The sequence below is a fragment of the Apteryx mantelli genome, chromosome 2, assembly GCF_036417845.1.
Source record: "Apteryx mantelli isolate bAptMan1 chromosome 2, bAptMan1.hap1, whole genome shotgun sequence".
NCBI lineage: Eukaryota > Metazoa > Chordata > Aves > Apterygiformes > Apterygidae > Apteryx > Apteryx mantelli.
In genome coordinates this window covers 27,383,267-27,410,315 of record NC_089979.1, presented here as the reverse complement: position 1 = coordinate 27,410,315, position 27,049 = coordinate 27,383,267, and the positions used below count along the sequence as shown (strand labels likewise).

General features: G+C 37.9%; 1 protein-coding gene across 12 annotated transcripts in view; it reads left to right on the top strand.

The window, feature by feature from the left end:
- Window positions 1–505: 505 nt before the first annotated feature.
- Window positions 506–27,049, top strand: part of UBR5 (ubiquitin protein ligase E3 component n-recognin 5) — a 93,636-nt gene continuing 67,092 nt past the window's right edge. For 10 of the 12 annotated variants that reach the window (XM_067290387.1, XM_067290383.1, XM_067290386.1 and 7 more), the window contains exons 1-7: window positions 506–629; window positions 19,470–19,514; window positions 20,010–20,091; window positions 20,287–20,363; window positions 21,152–21,271; window positions 24,825–25,014; window positions 26,189–26,348. In XM_067290387.1, the coding sequence (XP_067146488.1) occupies window positions 568–629; window positions 19,470–19,514; window positions 20,010–20,091; window positions 20,287–20,363; window positions 21,152–21,271; window positions 24,825–25,014; window positions 26,189–26,348 (736 nt within the window). In that variant the 5' untranslated portion in view covers window positions 506–567. Of the gene's footprint in view, window positions 630–19,469; window positions 19,515–20,009; window positions 20,092–20,286; window positions 20,364–21,151; window positions 21,272–24,824; window positions 25,015–26,188; window positions 26,349–27,049 lie in introns of those variants that run through there. The other 2 variants (XM_067290388.1, XM_067290390.1) reach the window with 2 other exon arrangements.

The window sequence follows — 27,049 nt, the reverse complement described above, 5'->3', positions numbered from 1 at the left end:
GCCACGGGGAGCCGCGCGCCACGGCCCCCCCCCACCTCGCGCGCCGCCGCGCGCGCGCGCGCCCTGCCGGGCGAGGGGAGCGCCGGGGAGTTGCTCTCGGGAGCACGTGGTCTTTCACGTCCCTCGCGCATGACGTCACCGCGCTCTGCGAGGCCCCCCCCCCTCCGCCAATCCGCGGCCCGCTTGGTGGAGGGGCGCTGCCCGGCGGCGAGCGCACCACTCAGCGCGCGGCTTGCATCGCGGCCGGCCGGGCGCCGCCCCGCCTTTCCCCGGCGCGGCGCAAGGAGGGAGGGAGAAGGGCCCGCTGGAAGTTAAGATGGCGGCGCGTGTGTGAGTGCGGTGCGGGCTGAGCCTCTTCCCGGCGCTGCGCTGCGGGCTCCCCCTTCCCCCGCGCCCCGCGCCGCGGCGGGCGAGCCGAGGACTCCGCCGCCGGCCACGAGCGCCCCCGGGGGAGGGAAAGACGCCGAGCGCCCCCCTCCCCCCGCCGCCCCCCCGCCCCCATTGTGTGCCCGGCCCCTGCCCGCCTGCCTCCCTCCGCCGGGGGGGGCAGCGGCGGCTGCGCGGAACATGACCTCGATCCACTTCGTGGTGCACCCGCTCCCGGGCACCGAGGACCAGCTCAATGACCGGTGAGGGGCAGGCCTGTGCGGCGGGGGGCGGAGGGGAGGGGCCGGCCTGGCGCGGCTCGGCCCCCGTGGGTGAGGGGAGGGGCCGGCGGCCGGAGCGCGGCGCCCCGGGGGAGCGGCGGCGGCGGCGGCGGGGGGGAACCGACCCCCCCAGGGCCGGGCGGTCCCGCCGCCGAGCCTCGGCCCCGCGGGGCCCCGGCGCCGTCCTCTCGCTGCGGCCGCGCCGGCGCCGTCAACTTTGCCCCCCGCGGGAGAGGGGGTGGCGGGCCGCGACCTCCGCCGTGGGCCCGCGGCGGCGGCGGCGGGGCCTCGGCTCCGCGTGCCCCGTCCGCCCGAGGAAGTGGGTGATCGTGGCTGCCGGGCCGAGCGCGAGGAGGAGCGAGAATCTGTCCATATTAATCAGCGATGAATCGAGGCAGACAATGCAGATGGGAGACCGCGGTGTGTGTGTGCGAGTGGGGGGGAGGATAATGGCGACATGCATGAAGGATGTAACGCATAGGCATGCTTGGAGTCTGGCTTATGTTGCTCTTTATTTATTATTGCTGTTTTTTTAAACAAGATGGGTGGCCTGAGGTTCAGATCGCTGATTGTGTGTGGTTTGGCTCAGCTTGGAATGACAGATAGAACAAAAGCACAGTATTTTTGGAAATCTCATAGCTAACTTTATTTTGGTTTAGGGGACAGAAATTGCAGACTGGGAGAAGCTAAAATGCTTGGGAGAAAATTAAATCTCTTGTCCAAATAGGCTTCACTGCTTGATGTGTGTTTGACAGCCTTCTGTGTGGCTGTCAAATATTTCTTATGTAGCAATTACTAATTGTATACATTATACCTAGTAAATGTCACTTGTGCACTTTTACACATAAATTCTTAAGAAATGCGTAACTTTTCACTTTGAATTTCTTATGAATTTATGCGTGAATAAATTAAGATCTTTAATCAACTACTGGATAGAAACCTAAGTATTTTTTACACTATAGATAAATACTGTTTAATATTTATAAGTACGTTTAGTATTTATAAATTAAAAATGTATGTGCTCTTGGTTATGTTCTTTGATCTTACCAGGTTTGAGACTAGATCAGGGTCCAGCTCACTCCACTGTTGTTTGTATTTTGGGCTAGGAAAAGTGACCTCTCTTTGCTGAGATGGCTCTATTAAAATGCAGCTGAGGTTCAAGGGCTTATAAGGAGGAAAATAGGTCATTGTAAAGATAAAATTTCTCCCAAACTGCATCATCCCTGTCCTTAAACAGGGAGAAGATATTTCTAATGATAAAATAGGTCCGTGACCTGAAGCATGTTTGTGTGAAGTGTATTTTTTTTCCTTAACTTGATGATACATTTTACAGTACCTCGTTTTTCATATGCCTCCTGGGAGGAGATCTAACCATTCCTAAGGGGTTGATTGGCTTTCTCCACAGTAACACATTCAAATTTGGCATACAGCCTCTTTCTTTAGAGTGACAAACTCTGAGAGGTGATGCTGTACTGGGAGTGCTTCTGCTTCTTCATCCTACTGTTTTGATTTAGGGTAAGATCTAGGACTTTGATCTTGAAAGGACCCCAGTGTTTTTTCTTTTTCATTTTTTTTAATGTTGATAGGCCCTTAGAAAACATTTAGCATGTAATTATCACACTTTGCTCAGAATGAAAGAACTCATCTGATTTTCCTTTAATATGTCACCTGTTTTCTTGACTTATTGTTGTTAAATATGATGTCCCATCAGTCCTCATAATGCTTCCTAATTTTTTTTTTTACCACAGCAGCAGCTCTTACAACTTTTATTTGATACAGGAAGCTTCATAAAATGTGGTAATTAATATATGGAGAAAGCTGCAGAAGTGCTATTAAGTAGTGACTTATTCTGAAAAATCAAGTGGCTCCTTGATCTGAGCTGCAAATCATAAATTTCCACTTCAGAAACATAATTTTACTAGAAATGTGGTAGCTATGTATCAGAACTTGTAATACAGTGAAATCAGAATGATTCATAAGTAGGGCTGAGGCACATATGTATGCGCTGGAAGTGGCAGTTCAATTTTATCAGTAGCATTGCTGCTTATTACTATTCTGTCAATATATATCAGGATCAAAATAGCTTAACAAATTTTCATATACATGCATGTGGAAGTTAGGATCTTGGAACATCTCATATATCTACTGTGTTTCTTCCCCTTCTCACACTTTACAGGCTTTTTTGAGTCTGTGCTCCAAACAGCAGTCAGTAGCCCAAGTTATTTTTTTTCCCCATCTCCATTCTGAATGATAATTGCATCTCAATAATCAGAATTTCTCAGTCTGATTTTTGGGACTATAATTTTGTGTTGCATGCTTTCATCAGTAATGTACATAGAACATGATAAGTTGTATTCATGAGCGGCTAGGTGTTCTGCATTTAAGGAATAATTGTGTTTTAAAACACAATGGATTTATCAATATAGCCTCCGTGTGTTCAGGATACTTGATAGTTTTGGATTTTTATAATAAAAATACTTGATATGTCCACACTGATTATTAAACATAGTGTGAAAGGGGTGAAGTGATTTAGAAACCATCCTTCTCTTAAAGTAGACTGTATGTCTACTGTAGAATGTAACTGTGGAACCATAAATGATTGGGAAGAGTCCTGACCACACACACACATCATCTGAAAGTACTTCTTAACTAGCCTTTTTGAAAATACTTGTGTTGTACCTTGATGATAGTTATTAGACCTCTCTCAAATAAGCTGAAGCAATGTCAGCTTGTCCATGACACTCATTTAGATGTCTGGAAGCTAGCTACTGTGAAGAAAACTAATGGAATACAAGGTTATATTTACTTTTTTGTTGTATTAGGATTCATTTTTGAAAGGGATAATAGGCTCAGCTTTTGTTTAGGATGAACAAAAGTAATTAAGCTTTTTCCAGTAAGTTTATTTGGGAAGATGGGTAACTTGAAAGTTTTTCGCCAAGCAATTTTTTTCTCCACAAATGAAATGTGAAAAGCTTAAATCGGAGAAAAATTGGGTATGGCCTGCAGTTTAAGAAATAACTCCATAAAGTATTGGCGATGTAAATAACTAATGTTTTTAATCTTTGAAAAAAGAGATGCCCAGCTTCTATTGCAGTGGGTGTTAAATATATCTTATTGATTATTTAGCTGTTTCATAGATGCTTCAGGGCTGGAGACTTTGTGCTTTGTGAAGGAAGTCTGGCACACAGTTTAATAGATAGGTCCATTGTAGTGAATTCTTGTTAGTATTTTTCTTAATACTGTGTTGGGGGGGAGAAGGAAAAGTGGGTAGCAAAGTGGCGAATAACCATTTCTTGGTTATTATGAAACCTCACAGGTTTCATGATATTTAACTACTTCAACTTTCTATTCTGCAGAATGAGAAGGGGAATCTTTCACCTTGTGTTAGGCTTCTTGGTTTTCCTTACATGACCTCACCTTTAGGGGCAGGATTTGTCTTAAGGTTTTGTCTTTGTTTTTACCCTATACTAAGCGAATTTTTGTCAGCTAAGCCATTTAAGTGCTGGCATAGACAGGGTAAGTTGTCTTTGCTGAAGTGGTCATTAATGCATTGTTAATATGCTATTTTCCTTTTCCCTGTGAAGATAATATGTAGTGGATTTGGTTAAATAGAGTATTCGGAATTTAGAGTGAGTGGTAAGAAGTGTTATGTAGTAAGTTTTCTTGACGTAAGCTCTTTGAAGCAAATAACATGACTGAGAAGGTTCGTTCTAAGCTTCAGTGAATATTTACGTACAGTTAACTTTGGGGGAAGTAAGGAGTCCTTGATCTTAAGTGAGTTTGTTTTTCCTTAATAATATATTTGATGCCTCTCTATATTATTTGAATATTGCTTGCTTTAGGCCAGGCATAAACTGAAAAATTAACTGGCATACTTTACATTGCCCGTATTGTTCACACTCTGATAATCAATTTCCATGGAAAAGTACCTAGTGGGAACATACCATTTTAGTCTGTGCTTATGTTATCTCATAGCTTACCTACGTGAAAATGTCGTTTCAAGGTAATAGGCAAGTGATCAGTGGGTATGTGGGCTGCTGCTCTGGTGGATTTTCTTACCCCCTTTTGTACTTAGTCATGAGCAAATTGGTTAAAATTCCCAAGCAGATGTTGTGGGGAGGGAGCTGGTGGTAGGGTATGGTATGGTTTTGTGCAGGGAGTCAGCATGGATGTGGAGCTGTTGTCCTGGTCCTGAGTGTCTGCAGGAGCTGTGTGTTGAGAGGGAGAGTTCCTGATAAAACAAAGGTTTGTCTAGGCCAGAACTCCCTCTTCTACGTTCACAGGCATGTTGGGAGACCACCTGTCCCCTTCTGGAGAGGAAGGCAGCCCTAGCATAAACTTCCCTGCCATGACTTATATATATAATCTGTATTGCTGCTCAAAGCTGGGGGAAAGGAGGGATTGGTCAGCTTGTTTTTAAACAGAAAACCTGCAGGTTGTGTACTGAAAATACAGTACTGCAGCCCTCTGTGAATCTTTCTTTTAGCTTATGTGATTTATTTTGGTGCACTTTAAACCGTTTCCTAATCTAATTCAGCAAAAGTGAAGTTAGCTGATCTCAAACAGAAATAGATGGTTTAATTAAAGGGAAACCACTGCTAATGTAATGCTTTGATTCCCTGAGTTACAGATGCTTGATGATGCTTTAGTAGCAGCAGATGTATTGATTTGGTTTATAGGATTTAATTTCTCAAAAGCATGAAGAATTTTAAATTCACTTGTTTTAGAAGACTGTCGATGGGGGAATGTGACAGCTATCATGGCATTCTTATTATTCAACTTTTACTAAGAAAGTGTTTTTAACTAAAAGATGGTAGCTGTGTCAAACAGTTTATGCCACCGTTATGGTTCTACAGACCCTTGTACAATTCATAATTTAAGAACCAATGTGTTAGGATTTGATCTCTTTATTCAGTATTGTTGTTTAAGGATGATAATTTGGGAAGCTAAGCATCTTCTCCAGTCCAGTTTGTTATAGTCTTTGTTTATAAATAACACTAAGTTCTGTGAAAGTTCTGCCTGCACATGATTTACTATCTTAAATATGCAATGAGATGGTTTCTTACTGTAGATCAGAAAGAATGTAAGAAATCTGAGATCACACTTTTGTCCTTGGGCCAACCTGACTCTAATTTGGTTGGCAAATAAGAATGTGGTTTCTTCTATTCTTTAAATAATGTAACTTTTGCTGTTGAAACAGTTTTAAAAGAAAGAAATTGAATATATACATACTTCACAACTTTCAAGGCAAATTTCTGAGTAGCTGCTCAGAATTTACACATGAGCATCATTTTGTATCTAGTTGAAAGTGAAAGTTACTTCTGTACAGTCCAATAGTCTCTGTCTTTATGGACTTTGCTTTGCCAGGATCCTGTTCTGTTTACAGTTAGGTGCTGCACCCCAGACCCTGCTTCTTAGAGAGTATATGTATAATTGACTGTGAATGCTCTTGCTGAAACTTTCATGAGGTGGCATAAGTCAAAGTAACTGCTTTTTGCTGAGGGAGGAGGTTCCCGCCACTTTCCTTGCACTAACAAGTATCCGATCCCATGGTAAACTGACTCAGTTGGCTAAAATGATATAAAACTAACCTTGGTAAAGTGAAGTGCACGTGTTTTTGTGGATTAGGGATTTGAACTGGTTTGTCTCTGTGTCAGGTGAACATCAGAATAGATGGATGAATAAGGAGGGGATTTTGAAGAGTGCTGTAGGAGGGAGGAGTGGGAGTGAAGAACAAGGGAAGAGGAAGCAGGATTGAGTTCCTTCCATTTTGAAAGCAGCAAGTTTATTTTGGCTACTGTAATGTGAAACTGTACTGTGAATGTGATCTGGGACAAGAGTGGTTGTGACTGGAGTCACGAGGAATTTAGTAAAATAGTAATCTGGGCACAAATGTTGCCTCTTCTTCCCTCTCTCAAATTATCTATGAGGTTTGGGCATTTGTGTTGATTAGATCAGTAATCAAATAAGGTTAATGAAATAACATCTGAATGGCCATATTCTAAGGATGGAGACACAAGTCAGCTGTCAGAAAACAGCTTTTTTTAATTCTGAGAAAACTAAGATCAATGAACAATATCTATGTGTTAATTCTTTGTAAAAGTTAGTGTATAATCAATAGTATACCTCCAGAGTAATTTGGATACAATAAGTATGTGTTTAGTAAATAGTGTAGTTGCCACATAGGATACTTTTGAAACAAGATGTTTGTCATAAATTCATAATTAAATTCTAAAAGAGATGTAAAGGGTATCACATTTTTTTTCTTAAACTTTCTAAAGAGTCTTTCAGAAGACTATGTTCAGTAGACCAAAAAAAAAGTTACATTTATGTGAAAAATTACTTATCTTTAGTTGTTCTTCTCAAATAGTATACCTAAACATGGCTAGCTTTCTGGTATATTGTAGCTGTATTTTTACAATTATGGCTTGGTTAATTGTTCTTAGATTAAATGAAATATAATATAGTATGTATTTGTCAATTACATAAAGAAGAGGAGGGAGGTCCAAGGTAGCTTTTCTTATAGTGATTACACTAACAGCAATCTAGGTAGTTAAATTTGCAAGATGCTCCCTATAAAAGTTGCTGTTTTGTCCTTCCCTGCATCAGCCCCACAAGCTACTTAAAAGAAAACCAAACACAAAAAACTACTTGTGCTAGATTTTCAGTTGCATAAACTTTTTTTTTTTTTTTTAATCTCGGACATATCCAATAAGGATTTGTCTGTTAGTAGCAACTTCACATAGGAGACTACAGTATAAATCCTGGAGAGAACATGGGGACAAGGCCTAATATAGTGGCCAGAGGGTTTTAAATTAGGAGGCAACAGTTAGGGGAAAAAAATATTTTAGTAAGTGTGAAAATACAATTTTTCAAGATGTACATGTATTCTGTGCAATACTGTAAGCCTGTCAGCTTAAATGAGGGTAGTCACAGCACTAGTTAGGCCACTACAGCAACAGTTATCCAGGTTTCAGATCTTAAGGCTTTTATCTTTTTGGCACAGTACTGTTTTGTCAGTAAACTTTGCACTCTACTTTTTAAAAGTCTATCTGTGCTTTAAAAAAAAAAAAAAAAAGCAGTCAACCAACACTGCTTCCCTCTCTTTTACCATTTCCCCGCTTGGAAAAAAGGCTGTTTTGTTTTGGTTTAAAGGGCTTTTTGGTACATTCGAGAGAGAGCCTGTACCACCTCACTGATTACGAAGATGTGAAGTGTCTGCGTCTTATAAACACTTCAAACATAGTGAAAAAATCAGTAGAGGGATGTAAGGCACAGATGTAGTGATCAGCTATATATATGTAAAATTGCCGGTTTGGATCCAACTGAAAAGTGAAGTAAGCATTGAATTTCTTTGAAAACTTAATCTTCCACTCACAAGTCTCATTGTTGCTGCTCCCCACTTGCACAGGGAGTTTCTTATAGTAAATGTGCTTCACTTTATTTTCCAGCAAATCTTAGCTGCTGTGTTTTAAAATGCAGTGTGCTTTACAGTACTAATTCATGTTGATACAGAAAAGCTTTGAATGTTAGTTTGCCATCTGTTTTTTAACACCACAGCATGATTATTTGTTTTGTTGCAGTTCTAAAAGTGACCTTCAAAATAGCATACTATTTCATATGTTTTGTCTCATTGGCTGTTTTTTGTAAACTCAAGTCCATTGATATTATGCTATAAGGTGTTTCTTAGAGATTTCTCAAATTGTTTACATTCACAAAGGAGCTGAAATGCAAGTGTTCTGTAATTTTACTTTGGGCAATTTTTCTGAAGCAAAACAATTCCAGTTACTACCTTTTATCAGAGAAGATCCCCAAAATAGTTTTGGCCCTTATGTGCCTGATTTAATTTTACATTATGCTGTTTTGTTAAAGAATGTGGATTAAAAACTTTGAAAACATTTAGATAGATGCTGTTTTGGAATTTAACTATTTTGGAACTACCCACTATCACTGTTTTATTGCCAGCAGTGAGGTCTGCCAACTTAATTTGTGACAATGGAAGTGTAACTCAGCAGATGAAAGCATGAAAGCTGCTGGGGATTTTCATAATCTTACGAAATTTATGTCTTCAGGGGAAAAAAAAGTACAAGTTTTTTTATTATTGTTTACTCAAAGTAATCAGTATTGTAGGCAAATTGGGAATACCTTGAATAACCTAGGACCATTATACCTATACAGCTGTTGTTTTCCTATTCATGATAAAATAGCCTAGAAGGAACTTCTATGCTCTATACACAGATCTTAGTGGTATTGCTTGCCATCATCTATAGTTCAAGCTGGACTCTAATTTTTATCTTTTTATATGCTGTGTGGCAAAGTGGCTGACTGCTTCAAGCAAAGCCTGTATTAAATTAGCATTTTTTTATTAGCTTACAGTCATTCATTATACTTCATTCTCTTCTTCAGGTTCCCTCAAACTCTCTCCTTTGCCACCTTTTTGTCATTTTATACTATTAAGTTCTTTGGAACATAGATTATCCTTTGAGATACATAAGTATAGTTCCTGATATCATGAAATTGATCTTGATTGGGTCCTCTGGATGCTGCTACAAACTATAATTTCACTTTATAGTTTCTAACATGGAGTCTGATGTTGACTTAATATAAACAAATATTTGTGCTACAGTATTTTTACCAAAACCTTAATTGGAAAATACCTACCCATGTGAATGCATTTGAATGAGAGCTATATGCCTTATTTTGCTGTCATTTGAAGTCATTGGGTTTTTTCACCTCTTTGAATGGTGGTGGTATTATTCTTATTTGTCTTTCATCTTGTAAAATTAATTTTTTCAATGTATCTTTCAGTGTTTATTCTTTTGCTTATAATATGTAATTTTACTGTTCTGTATCTGGCCTGAGAATAAGCACAGAGCTGGTTTTTTTTTTTTTTTTTTTTTTTCTCTAGCAAATACCAAGAAGTTTTGTTGTGTGGGTATTTTTTTTTTAAGGACTTGTGGCTTTTAATCCATCTAACAGTTTTTCACTTTTAGTAAAACTGCGTTGTTGTCAGACCTTTAATGAAGATCTTTCTTAAGTTGTTGACACTTTTTTTTTCTTTAGCTTTGACCACACTTAGAACATCAGTAAAAACAGTTTTCCCTCTCATATCTCTCATACTTAATTTTTTTCATCTATGCAGTTTGCTGATTTTTGCAAAATGCATGTCTCCAGGGAAGAGATTTAAAGGTATAAAACATACCAGTTACACAAATCATACCATCCTGTCATTGGGGCAGATTAGCTAGGCAGAACATAATACAGCTAGGATTGCCCTACTCTTTCTGGGAGTGTGTGTGTGTGTGTGTATGGGAGGGGGGGCGTGAGGGGGATGGTTAATAAGGTGCTTGCTAGAATGGCCAAAGCCTCATTTCTTTCTCTTGCAATGCAGAATGTGTATCTGGCAGGATTGTTACCTGAAATAGTATGGCTGTATGCAAAGCGTGAAGTGGGAGCTACGCAACGTGCTGCTTCATGAGTTCTTGTAGAGGAATCAAAATACTAGTTATGCTGAGGGGAAGCACCTGGAGTTTTGTGGCTGTAGTACAGACACATGGAGAAGAGAGAATTTGTTTCTGGACAAGGCAAAAAGTATTGCGATGAGCTATGCACCTCAAAAGCTGTCTTTCTTTTGAGTTTATTTTGCCTACAGTATGCATCTGACAAAGTGATTTGGCTGCTTGTTTTTCTGGCATGATGCTTGCTCTCTATTCCATATGCCAGGTCATATTCCATTCCTCCCTAAATCAGACATGCAGGGTCTGAGAGAAAGGTTTAAGAATGTACATTTATTCAAAGAGAGTACAGTGTGAGGAGTGGAGGAGTTTACAGTATTTAAAAAGTTTTTAACAAGTTTGAAAAAGTGACCCACAGATAATATTACAGCATCACAGTTTTTGCCGCAAATTTCAGACCTTCAAGTAAGAGGAAAAAGTGCAGTTGGCAAGTAACTGTTTGGGTACGCTAAATGATCTTTCCCTGTTGCTACAACTAATTCAGCATGTGAATAAGCATGCTGGACTTTTTTTGCAAAGTAGCTTGTTTGTTCAGTAGCTTGTTTATACTTTCTCTTTAATTAAAAATCGGTTGTACAGAATATACTGTTTCTTTTCACTAGCCAAAACATAGTGACTTAAAAATTCTTACTTGCCTTTTAAAATATTTTTTGTAGCATTTGGATGCTCTGAACAAGGCCCATTTTATTTGCACATGGTGGTCATTGCTTCCAAGAGTTTAGAGGAAGAATGATAGGGGAAATGGTGAAGAGACTTGGGTTCCCACAGTAGCCTCCACTGGGACCAGAACCTGGGTCTCCTGGCTTTAAGCTAATGTGCTGGTTAAATACACAGCCTCCCTGGTGGCTCATAATTAACTTGTGAAGGAGCTTAAGGCTTTACAATGACTGCATTTTTGTTTTGATAACAATTGTTTTTAGTAAAACTATTACAGCAGAGACTTTGATAGTAAAAAATTAGAAAACTCCTCCCCCCACCCGTTGTCTAAATGCAGGCTTTTGAAAGCTTTAACCATTCTAATTGAACAAGTCACTGCGTAGAGTGTACAGCTTCCTAGCTACATTTTGGCAGCTAGCATTCATATGTCTCAACATATCAATACTGACTCATGTTATCTGATGTATTTTTCAAGATCCTTGAAGACAACCAGCTATGTCTGGAGTTCTAAATTCCCATTATCCACATTCTGCTATCAGGGAAGGATAAATTTACTGTAATGATGGATAGTTAAATGGTTTATAACTTACATCATCTTAAGATTCAGAACCTGTGTCCAACTGAGATAGCTGGTTCAATTGCTTAGCTTTTAGTGATCTTCTGGCTCAAGAAATGTTTATGCTAAATGTTAAGCAGGAATTCTTCGCAACTGCAAGGACTTTGTGCAGTTAAGCAAAATCTGAAAACACAGAATGATGAGTTGATACATTCTGCAACAGAGAACAGATTTCTGTCTTGTGTTGCCTGAATTTGGGACCTGTATTTTTGGAAGTCTGCTGTCATAGAATAAGGTCAGATTGAGGTTGACTCATTCTCTTGTAGCATGAGTCTTTCTTTTTTCCGTAGAAACACTACTAGGAATTAAGGCAATCTGTAGTTGTAGACTTTACTACCAAATGCTCTGAACATTGTTCTAAATAACAAAACATATGTAGGTATGCTTTAACTGTTACGTTCTAGTCCCGTCAGGACTCATTTGTGATTTCTTTCTATTTGTACTCAGTCTTTCTATTACAACAGTATTCAGGACAGGAACCATCTTATACTTTACAGTGTCTCGCACAGCAGGAGTAGGATATGTAGGTGCATCCAGAAAATAATAAAAGTGGGTGTTAAATGTGTCATAGCTGTTTTAGGATATGGCTGTTTGCTTATTTAAAAAAGCCCAATTAACTTTATTGACAATGTCTCTGCAAAAATAAAATTGGTTATTTAAAAAAAACCCTCCTCTTGAGCTAGATTATGTCTGTGCTTTGCACTATGTGTTTTTATTTATTTATTTATTTACTTATTGAGAAAGGCATGTTTTCAGTCTCACTTTAATGATGAATTGTTTAAGTGCTGACTGGTTTCCCTAATTCAAAGTGTAAACCTCTTCAGGTTTACCATTTATTGCAGGCGTCTAGTTCTGACAAACCTAATACTGTATTTCACAAGTCCTACAGGTGTCTGTTCCCTGATCTTGCTAGAGGTGCCGTGTTTGTGCTAGAGAAGCAAAAGGGAATACTTCCATCTGGGTATTTTAATATCTGTGAGTATTTTTGCTCAATGTCTAAATTATGCTAGTCAAACACTTCCCTGACTCTGCAGTGTATTTTTTTTTCCAAGTCACTGCCCTTACAGGGATTCTACACCAAAACAAGTTACCTTAGCTTTTCAAAGGCAAAATCATTGTTTTTTTGCCAAACCTCCAAATCAAAAGTACGGAGATTCCATCCTGCAAGCAGAATGCCCTCCAGTACAGTGATACCAAATCTGCCTTGCTTTCTTAAACAATACCAAAACTTAAATATGTGCTTATCCCCTCTGTAGGGTAAAGTAGGTAGTTAAGTCATTTTACTCGCCTATGTAATGTGTATTTAATGCTGAACATTGGTGGGTATCTATCTTCTGATGTTGCCGCTGTTCTGTCTTTGCTAATTTTTGTTGTCCTTCTGCCTTAACCATGTCTTAGGACTTTCAGTGATTGCAGAAAATTGGTTTTAAAAAAAGATTGATTCATTTGATTTCCATATTAATTTTCTGCTGCAATTTCCTGATTCAGCACCATGTTGTTACTGTTCCGAAGAGCACTATTAAACTGTCAGAATAGCCTTATCCACCAAACTGATGATCTCATAAAATAAAAACTTAAGTTTGATGGGAACTGTTTTCTGTTAGAGTTGGACAAGAGGTCTGTCTTCTTGTCATCCTGTTTGTGACAGTGACTAGTACTGGATGACAGGAGAAGAGTATTAAAATAGGGCAAACATGTAATGATTCTCTTCCAGCTTCTAAAAAATTTGCAGCTCAGGGCTTTCCTCAGCTGGAGGTGTTGACTTAATATGTAATAGCCTTTGATGTCCTGTTGTCCCCTCCCCACCCCATCTTATGTTGTTTGTTCTACAGCTTAACTACATGTGTTGCGTCCTTTTGTTCCTTTGTACCTGCCGACTGCTAGTTTCATTTATTGCCCCTAGTACCTGTATTAGAAGAGACAGTGAAATGTCATTCCCTGTTTACCCTTTCTGTGCTGGGTGTCTTTGTTTTCCAACAGTAGTCTTCTACAACTTGAAGGATCCTGGTCTCCTTAGATGTACTTTGGGCCCATGCCACTTAATTGTTGCCTTTTTCTTAAATTTTTTGAGTTCTAATGTATACTTCTTGGAGCAGGGGAGAAGACAGAACCACATGTAATTCATGGTATACCTGGTCACTTACTGAGTGGCACAATACCTTTTTGTCTTGTTATTTCTTTCAATGAACTGTGTATTATAGTCCAAATGCACCAGCCCACCCCATTGCTGATTAGTATTGGTTTGCTTGGAGGTCATAATTTTGTACTTGCACTGGAGATTGTTCTTTTTCTTTTGTGCGTTCCTTTACGTTTTCCACAGTCATTTTATTGCCTGCTTTTGTGTGGTACTTCTGCAGTTCTTTGTGGATGGCCACCACCTCTTCCTATCCAGAATGGCTTAATACTTGAAGTAAACTTCAACCCTCCTCTTCTCTCTTCTTTCCCTTGCTCCTTGGAGGAGAAGAGATTTTTTTCACCTTTAATTCTTCATTTATTCCATTAGGAGAAAGTTGTTTGGTATAGGAGCTATGGAAGACTGCCTCTTCAGAAACACCTTTATAAGATTTTGTGTGGCAATCAGGACAAGTAATAGGAGCAGGATCCTTTTGTATGTCTTAGGGCATGCAAAACATCTGGATGTGACTTTACATCAATGACATTGTCCAGTATCTAAGACATCCTGAGATCAGGATAAAAAAATAACTTTTTTTTTTTTTTTAAGCTTGTCAGTGGTATCCATTCTCTGCATTTCTGAGACTCTGGTTTTCATGACACTTATAGACATAGAGGAGTTCACACACAATTCAAGATAGGCAGGAGTGAAAGGGCTTTGATTTGGAAGCTATATAGCTCTGCTGGGCTAAAAATACTCAATAATTGGCTATATAGCTGCCTTGCTGGAGCTGGCCCATGTGAGCTGTGAACACTTCATGGTGTCAACTATGGCATGAAAATGAAGGTTGTATTTACTTTTTAAGTGTTGATTAATATGTTAGTCAATATTGTCTTGCAGTGCTTGAGGGTTTTTCCCTTGGATATCTGCTTATTCTTAATCTTTCTTTGGAAAACTTGTATTTCTTGCGTGTGATATATAAGAACTGATATTTCTGTTACATATATTTCTTTCTGCTCTGGTGAAAAAGTCTTATAAGGTTGTTGGTTTGCAGACTTTGTTGCCATATGAAGTTGTCTTCAAGAGGCCTGATCACTTGGAAAAAAACTATCAGGACTGAATTTATTTTATCTTGAAATTCTCTACTTGAAGTTGTTCATCAGACCAAGCTGTTGTTTAAACATACCTTTCCTTTTCCTCCTCCGATGAACTCTTATCGTTACCACGTGGTGCTGAAGTTAGGAAAGCTCTTGTGGTGGGACTTCTGTCTGATACATAAGCTTTGGTTACAGTGTGCAGAAAGCTTTTTAAAAAGTCTGTAAAGGATCAACTTCAGGAGAAAAATCTAAGAGAATGGATCTTATGAACATTGTGTCTGGGGCTCTAGTGTTACTTGCTGGGCAAGCAAGACTACTTTCCTTCTTTCTGGAGACATGCAACATGCAAACATTTTACTTTGTGCCTCTGCAGTTAAATGTTTCAGTTGTTTCACCTGAGTGGATTTTACTGTGTGTTCTTTAAAGACCTAGCTGACACTTAAAAATTTAGTTTAAAGTTGCATAGTAAAAAAAATATATATATATTTTAAATAGTTTATATAGTTAAATCCATCTTTGAGATGGCACAAATCATTTTAATACTTCTAAATAAATGTGGTAGATGTACTAGTATTTGACCAGAGCTGCAAAACATGTTAAATTAGATTTTAGCACCTGTTTTGTTTCTGTTTAATAGCAAGTAAGTTTTCTGAGGGAGAATTATGTAAATCTTATACAGTTATCAGATGAAATTCCTATTTGCAGTGCACCATGCTTTGCATCTTACGTGCTTCCTTGAGAAGGTCTTCCAGATGTTCGCTGAGAGTAGATGAAGTAGGGTTTTTTTTAACTGTTAGTTTCCTAACACACAGATTGGAGAGAAAGATGAGCAATGAAAGATTCATTGGACTGTTCTAAATCTTAGAGCAATACAAAAATTTTGCTTAATATTGCATATTGCTGTAGTTATTTTTTTGCTGGCAAGATGGAAATATTCTTGAAAAACTGAAGGATGACAGGCTAAGTATGCCTCTTGGAAACTGTGAGCACGATGAGCAATTATAATGGAGGTCCAGACTGTGTTATACTTTTTTTCTTGGGACAACCTGCCTATTTCAAAACACAAGACTTCCATTCTTACAAGTTGGATGAAAGCATATGTTGTAAAAGAGAGTTTTGCTTATGTGAATTTAAGATTATAGAATATAGTGCTTGTTTTAAATAAGTTGAAATTGTTTTAAATTACTGAAATTTAGTATTTCTGTAAACTGTATTTCTGTATTTTGAACTTGAGTTTGGTCTGTACCTCTCTTGTTGGGCCTAATTAGTTTTTATACAGCAAGATGTGGTGGAATGATGAATACTCAGATAAACTTCTCTGGAAGCATAAATGTGCTTTAAGAGAAAATACATTTTCTGATTAATGCATCACCTGTGGAGTCTGAGGTCCTGTAGCCCTGACCTGGAGCATCTTCCCTTGCTTAGTGTGAGCATAGCCCTTGTAGTCTGGTCAGCTTGGAGCAGCTAGAAGTTCAAGCTGCTAAAATTAAAATCAAAGAGATCCCTACTTGGCTTGGACAAACTGACCTTTTGTTTTTCCTCACAGCTGAATTTGGTTAGATTTTCATAGGGATATTTAAAAAAATATGTCTCTTAATGCACAAGCCATCATCGCTGAACTTTTTGTTCAAAAGTGTAAAGAGTCAGCGCATTTCTCCCAAAATCTGTTTGTGAGCAAATACTGTGTTCTTTTTGCCCTCATTCTTTGAAATAGTTTACTTGCCTTTAATGAGAATTTCCCAAAGCTTATCCTGTCCAGCCGTTAGTGTCAGAGATTCATTCTATCACAGTAAGGCCTTAGATGAAAGGTTTCAGTAGAAGTGTGAGCCTGCCTAAATGCGTGGATTCATTAAATCATCTCTGCCTATACCTCTTCCTCCAGTGCATTGTAAATTTAAGTTATTGAACTGTATTTTTTTTAATTAACCTAATCTTAAATACGCATCGAGTATTTCTCCTCAGAGGGTCTGTAGCACATAACCATGCAACTGTGCAAGCAGAAAGACTTAGATTGCTACAAGAACCCTTTTTGTCAAATTCTTTGCTTTTGAGTTTTTATTTGCAGAAGTGTATTCTCTGCACAGAATGTACAAACATATCTTTTTGCTTGATTCTGCTATTTTTCAGCTGATTTAGTTTTGTGATTGGGTTGTTCACACAAATGCTGATGGCAGCACAAGAAAGAGGGAGGAGTGGGGTTGAAATGAGTGGCCCAGCATGGAGGGAGTGCAGAACTACTCCTCTTTCACTCAGTGCTGTCCTGCATAAAGTTCAATTCTTCATGGATCTCTAAGTTTGTTTTGCAGTACTCTGCAATTTTACTATTTTGGCAGTTGCATAAGAGATGGGGGGTTAGATCATCTGTCTTTGGGAGAGAGCAAATTTAGGACTTTCAGAATCATAGCATATCCTTCTCTCCTCTCTCCCCTTAAATGTTGACAGCAGCCTCTTTGCAATTATGTTAGGGATCTTTTTGATCTATGCTTGTTGCAGATAGACCTCTTCTGAGATTGGTGTTACTGGTAGGTTTACAGAGTATGCAGAGTATCTTAGCTTTCTGTGCATTTTTCTTCCCGGTTACTTATTTTTTTACAAGTAAAAGAGGATTAAGACGATATTTACAAATTGAAAAATAATTCTTTAATATTCTCAGGTTTGTCATGTAAAACTCAAGGAAACATTAAATGTTGCTCAGAGACAGTAAACTGTCTCCTGTTGATACAGTAAAACCTCATTTGCCACCAGCTTTTCATATAGGCAATACAGTGAACTTAAAAGTAAGTTTTCTGTTCTGTAGTTATTACTCATGCTCGCCAGGAGGAGAAATGTTAATGGAAAACTGCTCATGATTTCTGTGGGAAAATGTTAACTGATATACTTAAGACAGGAAACTTTAGGGCTGTTTTATTTGTCGTATATTATGCAGTAGATTCCTCCTTGCTTTATAGCGAGTCCTGTGGTATGCCTTGGAATATACCATTTATCCTGGGGATTTCATTCAGGATTCTCCCACAGTGGTTCGCTCTCATGGGCTGCCTTTTACACAGATTGCTGGTGAAGTTTGTGTTCTGTGTTTTCCTTGGATTTCCGTGGATTGTCTTCACAGAATCTTATGTTGTCGCTGTGTTTGCTCTTGGCCTGTGAAGTAGTTGTGGCTGGAAACTGGGATTGCAAGAATGCCTATTTACAAAGCGGCAGCTTGGCTTGCATAGCACAGGATGATAATTCTAAGCACGTTCACTTCCTTCCTGCTGTCCTTTCATTGTGGTCCTTTCTTCTTGTGCTTGTATCAGACACAAAGTTGTTTGTATCAGTATAAATCATCTTGTTTCCTAAATAGATGTGTGTATCTTCCCCCACTTCCCCTCCCCCCCACCCCCCTCAGATAAATGCTATAGAGTTAAAAATTGTCACACTGATAGCATTAAGACTTGGACCGCTAATCTATTCTTTCCCATGCTCAGGGTTTGCAAGTAACTTAAGTCTGTCCGTAGCAGTCTATTTATAGAAAATGAAATGAATTGAGTACAAAGTTAGGGTTTAAAGACATGTATTCAGATAGAGGAAAACAGTGCTGGTGTGAATGCCCTTTTTTTTTGCTGAAATTAGAAGGATGTTGCTGATCAGGAAGGAGGTTTGTGGAATGGTAGGATAAACATGGTACAAAGGTTAGTTTTTTAAATTGGAAAGACCTTGAATTGTTTTTACAGGATTCATCTCTCTTGGTTTTATTTCTTAATATAATGCAAATGTTCTAACTAAATTTGGAAGCTGTTTAGGGATGTCTTCAGATTGTTTGTCATCTTTGAGAAGAAAAGAGCCCATGTTTCACCTGAACTGCCTACCTGGTATTATGAGAGTGTCTTTGCTGCCTAGAGAGGATTTTTTCTAAGTGGGTGAAAAGGTAGAAATGCCTGTGTTGGTTTCTATTTTTGGACACCGTACCCTCTAAGCTGGAATGTTCCTCCATTTGGTGAGGTGACACAGAGATGGAGGTACCTTTGGAAACTGTTTTTTTTCCCTTTTAATAAGGGTGACGTTTCAGGTAACACCACATATGATAGTGACTTTTATCTGGCTTATTTTTTCTATTCATCAAAGTTTGTCGTTCGTCCCTTTTGACGCTGGCTTTTTTTGCGTCTGTTTTCCTGTGTTGTCCATTTTTGGGAATGTACTGTCATATTTTCGATCTGAGATACCACATGTTTGGATTCCCTAGAAAATGGTAATCCTGTTTGCTCAGGGAGACTGTGTTCGAATTTGTACCAAGAAACACAAATATATCTACAGTTTATGCTTATTGCTTCATCTGCTTACTTTGTGTGTAAAGTTGGAAAATGGTAGTAACAAAGCAGGAGCGATGCTTTTTTTTTTTTTTAATATATATATAGTGACTTGAAAAACCCTGAGGAAATGCAAGCAAAAACATGGATTGGGTAGCATGGTAATAGGTGGAAGTGTTAAAACCCTAACACAAAAAATACCCTCCAAAACAAAAATCTGATCTGAAGCTGAACACCATCCAGTTCTGATGCAGATTCCCAACGCCAATTAGTATTTATATTAAACTTCATTTATATGTGGTGGTAAGTTGTTCTCATAGTGTACTTTCACTGTCTCCTGCTGTAATGTCATGATACTGTTGTTTTGCACTTTGTTGAATAGTTAAATTTCAGAGTAGGTATTCAGTTCAATCAGCATATAGAATGTTGAAGTATCCCTGCCAACTTAAAAAAAATCATGTCATAAGCATGCTGCTTACATGAATGTTGTATACAGTGGAGGATATCTTGCAAACAACAGCTTCATTTCTTCTTGTTTCAGATTAAGGGAAGTTTCAGAGAAGCTGAACAAATATAATTTAAACAGGTAAGACATATCAGGCATTGCTGTAAGCCATCTGGGAAAGTATGTTTTTCTAATACCAACGAGAAACAAAGGATTGTACTGTAGATATAGCCTTAGAAAGCCTCAGTACTAATACTGAACTTCAGAAATGCTTCAGATAAGACAGTTACTATGTAAGGAAGAAAATGTTAGGTTTTCAGTCATGATATAGTCTATTATTAAACACCCACCTTATAGACCAGCTCCTTAATTTTGATGTATAGTCACTATTGCTTATTATTGACCAAATAAAATGAAAAATTTTCACCTTTTAAGGTGTTGTTCTGCATTTTCTGTGCTTAATGACTGAAAATATCTCATAGTTGCTCCAACTAATGTACATTTTTAGTGATTCTTGAATGTTTCTATATTGGTAACCATCACTGCACATTGTTCCTTCCATATGCCACTTGTTTTTTGTTTTTTTCAGACTTTAAAAGTTTAAAAATGTTATACATGCTCACTTTTTGTTTTCAGCCACCCCCCTTTGAATGTATTGGAACAGGCTACTATTAAACAGTGTGTGGTGGGACCAAATCATGCTGCATTTCTTCTTGAGGTAAATTACTCCAAAATCTGTTGAGATAACAAACTTGAAACCATATAGTTGAAGCTAATTCTTTTAACATCAAATTGATCAACATTCTTCAGCAACTGAAGACCTGTTTACTTGTGTGTGTGTGTGTTTTCTTTTTTCTGTAATTCTGTCTTGTATTTCAATTTTGGACACTTGGTTTTCTTGTTTTAAATTTAGGATGGTAGAGTCTGCAGGATTGGTTTTTCAGTTCAGCCAGACAGATTGGAATTGGGTAAACCTGATAATAATGATGGGTAAGAAATAATTTTCTTTATATTAAATCATTCTTTTGAACTGGATAAACAGCTTGGTGGTTTTTTTTTTTTGTTTTGTTTTTAAACTAGAATGCCTTTGAAATGGGTACTTGAAGTTGATATGTAGTGGTTATGGTGATGCAGCCGAACAGCATAGCTTGACAAACTGGAGTAGTAATAAATACTAGATGTGGTTCTAAAAGAAGTGATACAGGATCTCTTTAATTTAAAGAAACAACCAAACAAAACTCCCCCAAAAAGCTTTCATGAAAGAAACTGGCTTATATTTTTAAGCCCCGTGTAGAATCTGCTCTGAAAGTGGTCCCTTCTGAAGGGGCTTACTTTCTAGATCTGTTATCTTCAGTCCAGGTAAGTCCTCCTTGTTAGGACTACTTGATCATATTTGGATGTAAAACTTTTTAATATAAGTAGTGTACTTAGGCTCTGGTTTACGGATAGAACACCTGGCAATTACAATTTGTTCATATACGCTAACTGAAAACAGCGCAGTGGCTGTCTCAAATCGCTGATTAGCTTAATGTGCATTTGAAACTATGTTATTATGGATTGCTGGTGTAAGAAAGATCTGTTAGGCATGCTTTCCATTTTATTTTTTCAGCATACATCTTAACATACAGTTAGATTAGTTTGGAATATTCCCCAAGGGTGTTGCTTAAGCTGGTATGTTACCAGACTAAGTCCCTGAGAATTTAGACCTGGGATTCCAGGTTTTGTTCTTAACCCATTTGGGATTGTTTTGTGACTGATTTACCATCTTTTACTTTCAGTTCAAAGTTGAGCAGTGGCTCAGGGGCAGGAAGGACATCCAGGCCAGGCAGGACTAGTGACTCCCCATGGTTTCTGTCTGGTTCTGAAACTCTGGGCAGACTGGCAGGCAACACCCTTGGGTAAGTTTCGATAGGATTGAGGCTGCAATCTGTTTGTTCCATATTTGAGTATATGTGTATACACATATATAAATTGTATGCAGTATGTGTAAGGGAACGTATAATTACAGCAGTTGTATAGGTAGGGTATAACAAAAACCTTATTGACTTTGTTAAAATAACAGATACGCAAGTGACCCTTGAGTACCTAGGATATGGAGCATTCTTCATACATTCTGATACATGTGTGAAGAATAACTTGGTTTTGGCTGTGTTGTCTTTTTGAATGTGTAGTTCCTCAGTTTTGAAAAACATTTTTTTTTAGAGGGACACTATCAATTTAATAGAATAGTAACATGAAGTAAAATGAGTGCATTTATACAGGAAAAAATCTTTACTACGTGTATTGACAGACTTTTATGTAGTCAGTTTTGTTGTGCCCACCTCTTCCCTGCCCCAAGTGAAGAGTTGCTTTTTGTTAGGGTGTTATACACAGTAATAGGAAGGAAACGTTTGGAAAAAGTTGTGACTCAGAACCTTTAAAATTGAAAAAGGAACTTGAAAATACAGTATACAAACTCAAATTATAATTTTTTTTTAATAATCAGCTTTAGAATTGATGGTGTCCCTTTATATAGCAATGTAAGTTAATCTTCAGTACATAATTACAGTGGAATTTTCACTATATGCTTTTGTAGGACATTGAACAGAGCTGTTTCCTATGGTTACTAATTATACTAAGGACACTCACTTTTGGAAACTGCAGTTTTTGCATGAAAATTTTGTTAAGAGCTTCAGCTTTTTTTCCGCCTCAAAGTGAATTTGCTGTTTATGTTACCAAATGAGCTAATTTCATCTGGGATTTAGTTGCATGAAAGATCCGCCTACCCCCGCCCTAACTTTTTGTGAAATCTTCATGCATCCCAACCTAAATCTGTGTGGTGGACTTTAAAGGCAAACTGATGGTGTCATGCTTAAAAACTTACTGTGAAAAATGTAAGATTTTTTTTTTTCTCAGACTAGGAATGTGTTGACTTTTTTATTTTTACCTGAGCATAATCAGTTAAAATTATTTGAAGCCATGTAAAGCCAACCCCTGAAGAATTTATAATTTCTTCTCTTGCATAGTTCAGAAATGGATGATTGAAACTCACCAAACTAGTACAGTAACAGTTGATACTAAATGGTATATTTAAAGGAAAGGAATACTTACTAATTTGAATCTTAAAACATGCAAACTGCGGAGTCCTTAGTTTAGATCACTGGATTTGGAAAATTGATAGCATGTTAGTGGACAGTGGATATATGTGGGAAACTAGCAGGTGAGCAGAAATGAGGAGAAAGAGTTATTTTCTGTACTAGTACTTATTCTAGGTTTAAACGGCTTTAGTAGAAATAGCTATGTCCTTAAGATTTTTCTTCGTAACAGATCTACGCTCTCAAACAGCTACGTTAAAGTGATCTGGCAGAGAGACTATAGTACTTCAAGTGAATTTAAGTCCACTTGAAAGGAGTCCAGATGAAAAGAAAGATTTATGAACACTTGGGAAGTGAATTTTATGAAGACAACGTTTTTTGTATCAAGGTTGATCAGTAGATTTCAGAACTCTTAAAGACATGTATGTTAAACATTGCAAAGAGGTCAGGGAATGAAGCCTAGCTCTTTTAAGAGTATTAAATGTGTTAGTCTGGGTTTTTCTTGAAAGAACAACTTTAAACCACATTTTAATTAGATTGTTCTTACACTTAAAAATAATGGCAGTGTGCTAAGCCAGTGGGTTTTCCTGAATTTGATCTAACTTGCAGTAGTACAATATACAGTTAGTATAGGGTGAATTTAAAGGACATGGTGATACCTGTTAATGCTCAAGTTAGGATTCAATTGTAGTATTTTAATTATTATAAGAATATAAATGTCTTTAACTGTTAGATCTCTCTCAAGTCTGTCATTGATAGTTTATAACTTAAAATAGAAAAATGCATCAGTAATAAGTATTAAAATATAACATGTAAGCTTCTCTTTACACCCACATCCTCCCTGCTGAGAGCTGAATTGAAAATTTTTCTCTGTAAGAATAACTTAGCTTCCCCTCAGCTCCCTTCCCGATAGCAAGAATGCACCTTTAGAAACAAACTGGCTCATTTTATTTAATATGTCACACTTCTTTTCTTTCTTTCTTTTGTGTTCACCAGTATCTTTTTTTTGTGAGCTCTTTCTAACTCACGAGACAAAGCATTTATGCTGAAGCTGTCACTGAATTGCTTATTGTCTCATATTGGGTCATTGTCTGTATAGCTGCTGGCTAGGATCCTGAAAAGACAGATTTCTCTGAGACAGGGCATCATCTTAAACAGATGCTTGAGCTATTCTTTAATTTTATGATCTTGTCCAAAAAAAATTAGTAATCAAAACATAAAATGTAAGACTTATTCTTCTTTACTTAATTATTACCTGCAGATATGAAAGCTCTACTTTAAAGTGAGCTGTTTTTGCATCTCAGTGAATATTGTTTCAGAGAAAATACTCTTCCCCCCACCCCCTTACTAACTAGACTCCAAATTTAATTTTTAATTTTTATTTTTCATGAAAGGAGGCTGATGCATAGGGTGATTGACAGCAGAAAAGTTCTACTGATAGTGATGATTAAATAGCAGTAATGCCATATGCAGTATTCTTTACAGTAGGTTTCTGCAACAAAATTTAGTTTATTTTGAGGAATAAACTACAGTCTTTTTTAGCCTTTCAGGACCACAGAGTATCTAGATTTGTTGGCACAATAGATTCATTGGAACAGTTCTCTGGTTTTAAAGTTAGTGGATAGTTGTAATAATGGTGAGTTGTATATTTCTAGAAGGCACTATTTTATATTCCCTTTTTTGATATTGACACATTGAAAAGAAAAAGCTGTTTGTTCAGTCAGTTTACACATGCTTTTGTGATGTATACAGTTGATGCAGATTACTCCAAGAGGAGTAGGTAGAATCTCTCTTGAAAGCCATCCACATGTATCAGAGCAATATCTAGTGTAAGATTTATCTTGCAATCAAGATTACTTAATTTTTCCAGTGTAATCGTAAGCAGTTTCTTAATGTACATAATGTCTCAGAAGTTTGAGAAGAGCCATCTGAATATAGTGACCTTCTGTCAAACACAGTTTACTGTTCATGAAGCTGCCTTATATGTGCTTTTATAGTAGGAGGGCAACAGTTGAGTGTTAGGTGTTACGCTGCTTTTACTGTTGCTTTTAGAAACTCCAGGAACTGTGTGTGTGTGATTGCGTGTGTGTATGTACATATACATTCACACAGCTATACAAGTAGGAAACAGTGCAACTTTCAATCTGAGTCATATTGCATATTTTTTCTGTGTAGTTCAGAGCTGTATCAATTGCCTGGTGCTGTTCTCATTAGTTTTGAGAGATACTTTCATAGCATTTGTTTATGAAGTCAATATGCAGTATCTTTCAGAGAATGTTTACAGAATATTCATAATAAAACTGAAGCCATACTTCTTGAAATAGTCCCAAAAGTATGCTGCTGTTTAAAAAATAAAAAATAAATCTAAATCTTCTAGAAGCCGCTGGAGTTCAGGGGTTGGTGGAAGTGGAGGAGGATCTTCTGGTAGATCATCTGCTGGAGCTCGAGATTCCCGAAGGCAGACCAGAGTTATACGCACAGGACGCGACAGAGGATCTGGACTGCTGGGGAGTCAGCCACAACCAGTGATTCCAGCCTCAGTCATTCCAGAGGAACTCATTTCACAGGTACGTGAGCTACAAGCCTCTTGGTGCCAAAAACTTTGACAGCTTCTCATAGCATGTGAACAGGAGAATGTTGTAATAGCAGTGTATTATTTCCAAGGAGTTATGGCATACAATTAAAAAGATTGACTTTCTCTAGCTGAATTCTTTTATTCTGAAATCCATAATGTGAGTGATGAATTTTTTTAGATTCCAGAATTTTAATTTCCCAAGCTTCCTCTAAGACAAGGGCTGTGCTTAATTTTGAGGAAAAATGTGATGGATTGTTTATTTGCAGATGGGAATGTAGTAAAAAAAATAAAATATTTGAGCATCTTATCAAGTATATAGATTATAAAGTTAGGATTCTTGAAGGAGTATAAAGAAGGGGAGTGGGTTCATGTCTCTTGTTGGATAAAAGGAGTGATTTAATTTCAATCTAAATGGAAGTCATTAAATATATTTTATCTCTTTAAAATGCTAATAACTTTTCTTCATTGATACCTCTGCTTAATGTTTTAGTAAATGCAGCTGATAAATGTTGGGCATAAATTACTCTGCTTTTACCTCTTATTGAACCAAAGCCCAAATAAGCTGATGGACTTTACACTGTATGATTCAATGGAATTTGTTAAAACAATATTTTTCTCCATGTTTGAATAAAGTATTACCTTCAAAATATGTAACTAGGTAACACATTTTAATTCTTAGTTTAAAACAAGTTTCTGGTCATGATTTTGAATATAGCCAGTAGTTGGTGTGCCAAAGATTAGCTGCCCATATGCTTTGGGTGGAATATAGCATAGCTGATACAAGACAGGAGCTAGAAGGCATAGTATCTTAGACACATCAGTGTCAAAGTGGCTTTAAGTTCCTCTCCCTTTTTGAATTCCGGACTCAGTAAAAGCTGGGAACTTCTGCCTTTATAGAGGCAAGGAACTAGCCCATTAGGAAATTCAGCCCCAAAGCTGGAATTCAGTGGTCTGACTTCAGCTGAGAAAGTTAAGTATCTAGTATAAGATATCTAGAAAAATCTACATGAATCTTTGCCTGCAGGTACTGTGTTTGACTTTTGAAGAATCAATAGTAGCACTCTTGCTTTTTGTTAGACTGCTTCCAGAATTAAGCTTTCTTACCTTGGGAGTGGCGGTCAGTGAGCTGAGAATGACCAGTAACCAATTATGCTCTGCTCTTACAGGCACAAGTTGTTTTACAAGGGAAGTCCAGAAGTATTATTATTCGGGAACTCCAGCGAACAAATCTTGATGTAAACCTTGCTGTAAATAATTTGTTGAGTCGTGATGATGAAGATGGAGATGATGGGGATGACACAGCAAGTGAATCATACCTTCCTGGAGGTTTGTATCCTGCAGACTAATAAGAAAACACCAAAGTGTTCTTATTTTCCTGTATTTAAGCATTGACAGCATGTTCCATGCTGTGCAAGGTATGCAGCAAAGATGGCCCTTGTTTTTAGGAGTGAAGTCTAAAGATGCACAAAACAAAAGATGCCCTGGGATATAAGGAGGGATTAGTTGAGGCATTTAAAGAATAACTGTTGACTCCATTTGTGAGTGGCGTGAAAGTGAACTTTTTAGGGTCCTGGGCTTTGTAACATCAGTATTGCATGTGTGTATTGCGGCTCAATGAGATGACTGCTGTGTGACTTGCTCATAAAAGCTAATTCTAAAATTGTTTAGTGACTTGTATGTTTATTTGCTAATGTGTTCTTAAGATACAACAGTTTTTTATAGCAAAAGTTATACAGCTGTTTTATCAAAATATCTCAAGTGAGGGTAAAACAGTTTACAATTCTTACAGTTAAACTGAGAATTTATTCCTCATCTCAAATGCCCCTCATAAATAAATGCTATGGTATTCTGGCAATACAGGTGTAATGTTGTTACTGAAGTCCAGTAGTGTTGAAATAGTGTCTATCGCACGCAAATTCTTTTTAGAAAAGACTTCCAGTCGTCTTTTGCATTGGCTAAATAACTTGGGTAATCTGACTCTTGCTGAGTAAACCTATTTGAAAACATAATAGCCAAATCTAATGTTT